Genomic DNA, 6851 nt, shown 5'->3' with positions numbered 1-6851 from the left:
ATGGCAATTAATACTATGATATAAATTAGTAATCATAAATGGTTTAAAGTCAGTAATTATGGATGGACATTTAATTAGTTAAGACTTAAACCGAGTCCATGATAGATTAAGATATATTGCAAGAGCTGTCGTATGCAATTGCTCTCTATCACAGTCATGGCTTTTGACTCTCAAGCATGAGAGAAGTATAGACTCTTTTATTAATTAATAATTACTTTGATTTGTTCGGCGGATACCTCGGGATCCTTAGATCGACACTTTGGGTAGTTATGTAATTAATAATTAGAGGTCTATGTTCTCAATATTTGCATCAGTGCTATTTGTATTTATTTTGTTTTGATTATGGTTGATCACAAATTAAATTTGAAGGCCTTCGTATGTTTTAGACAAATGTTTTCTATATATATTTATTTAATAAATTATTATTATTTTTTGTCAAATAAATATTTTATTGTGATCGAGCCGGAAATAATCAAAGGTAACAAAATAATTATATTAATTATGTTGTCGGATTGATGGCTTTAATTATCCGATAAATAATTAAGCATAGAGGGGTCAAAGTGCGACATTGACTTAGAGGTTATTTACTATTTAATTGGAGTGCAATTAATTTCTTTTAGTGGAGTAGAAATTAATTTATGAATTAATTGAATTGGTTCCATGGTTTAATGGACCGGACCAATTATTAATTTATAGGAGCCAAGAAAATAGTAAGCCCAAAAGGATTCTCACCAATACCCCAAGTTGATATTGGAGTCATGTTAAGATTGAGAAAGTTGAATTAGAGATGGAGAATGATTTATTGTTTCCTTATTCTTATTTTTATTTTGCCTATATATACATGAGTTCATGTATATTTTAGGTGTGACTTGGAGAACAAGAAAAAGGAATACACTTTCTCTCTCTATATTTTAGGGTTTTGTTTTCTCTTCTAAAGGAGGCTACCACCAGCCTAGATTCCAAGGTCATTCATCAAGGCATATTGGTGATTCCTAAAGGGAAGATAATAATCGAACGGAAGGAGAAAGGATCTTACTAAAGGGATCTACAATAAGTGAGAACATTCACTTTAGAGGAAAGTTCAAAAGGTTTACTCAGACCTTTGATGTAAGTATTCAATCTGTTAATTGAATTATGCATCATCTTTTATTTATCTTTGCATAAAACTTGTCTCTGTGTGATGAATCAAGATCCGTGATTGCAAATCCCTCAAAAGTTTTAAAAACTTGCACGTTTCCCAACAGTGTCAGTGATTGAAGAGTTCAGAAGTTTGGAGCGGATGGAGTCCAGTGTCATATGAAGAACTGAATTTGCAGATTGGTGCTTCTTTTGAAAAATTCTATTATTGCGCTCTATCCAGATGTTGTAGACCAGTGCTGCAAGGCTAAGTTTAGATACAGAGTTCCTGTGAAACTCTTATTTGCCTTTCCAGTGGTGAGAGGCCCAATTGATCAAGTCATTCCATGATGATGGCTAAATCTAGAACCCACATCTTGCTTGGAGAAATGTCCATAAGGGTCTGGTGAATGAACATTTGAAGAAGAGGTGATCGTGGGACTCTGGTTTAGCATTGCAAAGGACACAAGTTGTGGTGTTGATGTGTGTTGTGCACCTTCTATTCATGGTTGGGAGTCTCTGCTGGATTGCGACCCAAAGTGTGAAGGATTGCTTAGGAATTGATGATTTGGACCAAACTAAATGAGTCCATGGTATGGTTGGAAGGTGTTTTGTGAGGTATTTCATTGTTGCAGCTATGGAGAAATTGGTTGAAGAAGTAGGTGACCAAATGAACTTGTCCCTTCTTCGAGTCATGGGGGATGGCAAGGCTGTGTTTGGTTGTAACTGAGGTGTAATGGATAGTATGGAAGTGGGGAAATTCTAGGTAGAATCTATAATGAAGGAATTGCGTTTGGTTTTGGAATCATAGCCAGAGTCCAAAATCTGTTGAGGGGAAACAAGATGATGTAGAGGACCCAAAGGAGACCAGTTGTCAAATTAGAAATTGGTTGCTTTCACCAATTTCTAGTTTGACAAGGGGCATGATGCTACTTGTGAGACTAAGTAGTTTCCTCTAGCTCCATGAGCACTGACCTGGCACTTTCACCTCCCAAATGCTCCTGCCCTTCAACAAGTAAGTGTTAATCCATTGCACCCAAAGCATGTCATTTGAGCATATGATTCTCCAGAATTGTTTCATTATTGCAATGTCATTCCATACTATGAGATTAGGAAGCCTCAATCCACCTGCTCTTTTAGGTAGACAGCACTTGTCCCAAACAATTTTTGCACCTGAAGTTTTCAGAATAGGAACAATCCAAAGAAATGCACCAAAAATACTTTCCAATTCATGTGTGATACCTGCTGGAAGTCTCATATCATATAATAATTTATAATTATTGCTAGTGAAATGTCCACAGATATCAAAAAAGTTTATAGGCATTTACCCCATATATTTCAACTTGACTAATTAATGTGCAAGACGCTCAATTGACTACAGCAAATCACAAGTCACAACCATCAACTTGAACTCATTTGTCTCCTCTCCATACCTTAATTCAGCATATATGATATGAATAATTTCTGCATTTTGGTACGTAATAAGAGAAATCTAAATTTTGCAGCCAATGAGAGAGAGTGAGAAACAATAGGATGTCAAAGGATATTCTTAGATCTTGCTACTGGACGGTTTTGGAAGATTTCGTTAACTAATGGCATACAATACATAATGTTCCTCAGTACCATTCTTCATTAACCAATAGCACTCTTGACAGAGCAAAAATAAAAAAAAATAAAAAAAAAAAAACTAAGAAGTTTTCTCTACCATATTGCTTCACTTTATAATAATTAGAACAATTTGTCTCCAACCCACCCACTTGCAGCACCTTATATAATTAAATATAAAATAAAAATACAATACATAACATATCTTTTAAATTAATTAATCAGCTCAAGAAACACAAATTAAAGGTTATGGAGACCGGCCCACCTCGAAACATACCTATTCTAAACATAAGATAATATCTGATCCAATCAGCTTAGCAAACAGAAAATTTATATACCTCTCTATATATAAATATAAACATGTATATATATTAACGGTGTAAAGACCAATGTTTTCTGTGGTTTCTCTGTCAAGAGCCATCATCATCCACGTCACTGCAGTGCTTCTCTCCCATTCCAACTTGCATGCCAATTTCTTCTCTCTTCCTCAGCATGATCTCTCCCACTCTCTTTTTATCTCTTTCACCATTCTCTTTCCAATCCTTCTCCTTTGGCGGCCTTCTTCTTCTTCTTCTCCACCAGGACCACCACTCTTTAGTATTATCACCATGCCCAGAAAGCAAGAAGTGAGCATGCACCTCTCTCTCTCTCTCTCTCTCTCTCTCTCATCATTTCACACTATTTCTATCTTAAACTATGTATGGTTTGCATGGCTAACTAAAATTCATACATGGTTTCTCTTAAGGTCATGTGGCCAGGACTGATAGCTAGTAAGATCCTCAAAAAGAGATTGGGGAGCAACAATTTTGTCGCAGATTTTCCAAGCAGCCCAGAAAGTTTTCTACAGCTTCAAGGCCTAGATGATGATCAAGAACCTCCGTGTTCCAAGACCATTTTCAATGAACATGTGGAGACACACAACTACAAGTAAGAAATGTCTCTCTACCTTATATATATAATGTCCTATGGTACGTATATCTGAACCAGGATCCTTGCACAGCACCGTGCTGTAGGGGATGGTGGAGATCACCTTACATGGAGTCCACACTCCGATCTCCATCCTTTCCCTTATCTGGCATGCTGTGCATAGAATAGGATCCTAATTCTATATATCCTCTTCAGATTTTTCTTCTTCTTTATTCATTTTAAATCTTGTAATATATATATTTTTTTCTTTTGAAAGGGTTTTTGTTAGTAGTTGGAACGTTGGCGGGGTAGAACCCACGGATGATTTGAATATGGAGGATTTGCTAGATACATGCAACACTACATGTGACATCTATGTTTTTGGGTAAATTCTCAAAAATCTCAAAATTAAAAAAATAAATTAATTTAAATAAAATGTAGGAGATAGAAGTCAACTTTTATGATGGCTCATGAACAAAAGTTTATATGATTTCTAAACATGCAGGTTTCAAGAAGTGGTGCCTCTAAGAGCAGAAAATGTTCTTGGATCAGAAAATAGTAGAATTACCATGAAATGGAATTCCTTGATTAGAGAAACTCTAAACAAGAAAACTTGCAGCAGCCAAGAAGGAAATGAAGTGAAACAAGAAGAACCACAAATTCCGATTCTCGCGAAAGATGGAAAGCCAACCCTGAATTGCATGAATATACCACAGGAATTCAGGTGTATCATTAGTAAGCAAATGGTTGGAATATTTGTATCAGTTTGGGTTCGAAGTAATCTTCGTCCATATATTCAATATCCAAGCGTTTCATGTGTAGGCTGTGGCATCATGGGTTGTCTAGGAAATAAGGTAATTAATCTTTTAACTGTAATAATATCATCAACACGTACAATATTTGTTCCTGTACTATTAAGCTTAGCTACTACAATTGCACAGAATATGAACAATGATATCTTACCGAAACATAAAATTCTTTTCCCGGTAAGGTGAAAAAGAATTATATTAGAAATTAATGATATCATGAAAATTAAAGTTGTATTTGTACACGATCTTAAAATAAAGTTATTGGCATTTTTTTTCATTGTCATCTTCGCCATAACTATATACTTAGTCTATGATGTTCCCACTATATCAAGAAAATTAAAATAATACCAATATCATGAGTATATTAAATATACATATACATATGCATAAACATTAATATATGAGCTAATCAGATTATACATACATCTAAAAGTGTTCAGAAAACTAATTGTATTTTTTTCGTCTAATTTTTTGTTTGCAGGGTTCGGTGTCAGTTAGATTTGGGTTACATGAAACAAGCTTTTGTTTTGTGTGCAGTCATCTAGCATCAGGTGGGAGAGAAGGGGATGAGAGGTACAGAAACTCCAATGGGGCCGAAATATTGGCTAGGACAAGTTTTCCAAAAGGCCCTTTGCGTGATTTGCCAAGAAAGATCCTTGATCACGAGTATGTTAATTAAGATTATTTGTTGAAGCCGTCCAAACCGACTTATACTAACAATTTGTCTTCTTAATTACTGTTAACAACAAATCATAAGAATAAGACATAATAGTCAATTAATTTTTTTTTTTTTTTTTTTTTTTGTTGTATATATATATATATATAAAGTTTAAAGTTGTTATTTGAGACCTCCAATCCAATCATATTAAGTCAAATTCCTATGATTATGTTAATAAATAACCTTTTTGACATTTTAATTTTATTTTTTGTTGTTATCGATGAATTTTTTGAATAATGTGGTTCTAAAATGAGTTAAATGGGTAGCTACACCACCTGAAAAGGATGATCCCTTGCTTGGTAAACCATCTAATATATACAATAAAAAAACTATTTCAGTAGACAAGTTGACTTCTAAATTATACAGTTTAATATTACTTTTGTATTTTGGGGGGGGACAAAAATAATCATTTGGGGTCATTAAGCTAGATAATAATTACATTATTTTAAGATTAAATATCTTGATGATATTTGCTAATTATGCTTGCATGGTTTGGTCAGCCGGGTAATTTTTCTCGGAGACTTGAACTATAGGATCTCCCTTCCAGAATCAGCCACAAGATTACTAGTAGACAAAGGAGAATGGAATTTGCTACTGGAAAATGATCAGGTATAAAGATATAAATGAAAAACTATAGATTAATTTCGTTTAATCATATGATTACTACTAATTAATTGTTATTTATATGTTTTCTCATGGAAATAAAGCTAAGAATGGAGCTCATGCATGGTCAAGTATTTGAAGGTTGGCATGAAGGGTCCATCAAATTTCCTCCTACTTATAAATATTATCCTAACTCTGATGAATACTATGGTGGTGTTGAAGGCAAAAAAGGCGAAAAGAAACGCGCTCCTGCATGGTAACTTAATTGTGGCCACTCTATAGAAAAATTCTTTGTATATATATAACTCAGAACTATTAAGATCATGAGATGTGAGATTCATATGAAAATGATTTTCTTCTTAGGTGTGACAGGATAATTTGGTTCGGAGAAGGTCTAAAGCAACATCAATACACCAGAGGCGAATCGAAATTGTCTGACCACAGACCTGTCAAAGCAATTTTCACAACTCAAGTAATGTTTTCGCGAAAATTCAAAGGGTTTCAGAGTTTCTTCTTATCGGAAAGATTTGAACGAATCACGAACCAGTTAGAGATGTCCTCAGCGGATCATTTTCAATGCAATGGCAGATCAAGCTTCCAAATTAGGGTTTAATTTGTCCCATTAACGATAATGATGTGTTCTATCTTGTAATATATATATTCAAAGAAAGAAGAAATAGTAATTGCATATATAAGAAGGTTCTACTACAAATATAAATTGGATGCATTTGTTAAATTTGCTGATGGAGTGTGCAGTGTTGATGATATTGTTCTACATTTGAGCCAAAAAAGTTGTCCAAGTCATGCACTCTCTACCAATGGATTATATATATATTTATATAAACATGTTGATATATTATAAGGCTTGTTATACATGGTCCAAAAACTATAATCCAAATTTAGTTGCCCACATGATGCTCCCAAACAGGGTGTTGCAGGCTACTTCCTTTGCATATATGGCCCACCATTTATTTAATTATTTATTTATTTTTACCACCATCTAATTAATTTAATTTGGCTTTAATTTTCCAATGATTGGCACGACCAAAGTATCAATTTGATTGGACGATAACCATGAGAGAGAGAGATTGGCA

At 34.2% G+C, this 6851-nt stretch overlaps 1 protein-coding gene across 1 annotated transcript; it reads left to right on the top strand.

Moving 5' to 3' along the window:
- Nucleotides 1–3460: 3460 nt before the first annotated feature.
- On the top strand, nt 3461–6370 carry LOC132296555 (type IV inositol polyphosphate 5-phosphatase 9). Its single transcript, XM_059794747.1, has 7 exons — nt 3461–3648; nt 3905–4012; nt 4133–4481; nt 4918–5102; nt 5655–5763; nt 5862–6013; nt 6121–6370. The coding sequence occupies exons 1-7, from the start codon at nt 3470–3472 to the stop codon at nt 6368–6370; spliced, it is 1332 nt and encodes a 443-aa protein (XP_059650730.1). The 5' UTR covers nt 3461–3469.
- Nucleotides 6371–6851: the final 481 nt, after the last annotated feature.

The sequence above is a fragment of the Cornus florida genome, unplaced genomic scaffold, assembly GCF_030987335.1.
Source record: "Cornus florida cultivar Cherokee Brave unplaced genomic scaffold, ASM3098733v1 CherokeeBrave_3.0.0_Hap2_Chr02, whole genome shotgun sequence".
NCBI classification, from domain to species: domain Eukaryota; kingdom Viridiplantae; phylum Streptophyta; class Magnoliopsida; order Cornales; family Cornaceae; genus Cornus; species Cornus florida.
This window is presented reverse-complemented; position numbering and strand designations above follow the sequence as displayed.

What these genes read in the sequence shown, in the direction of transcription:
- LOC132296555 (XM_059794747.1), top strand. Translation starts at nt 3,470, where the DNA reads ATGTGGCCAGGACTGATAGCTAGTAAGATCCTCAAAAAGAGATTGGGG. An exon ending in TGTGACATCTATGTTTTTGG is followed by an intron (nt 4,013 to 4,132) that starts GTAAATTCTCAA and finishes CTAAACATGCAG; the next exon opens with GTTTCAAGAAGTGGTGCCTC. An exon ending in TGCTACTGGAAAATGATCAG is followed by an intron (nt 5,764 to 5,861) that starts GTATAAAGATAT and finishes ATGGAAATAAAG; the next exon opens with CTAAGAATGGAGCTCATGCA.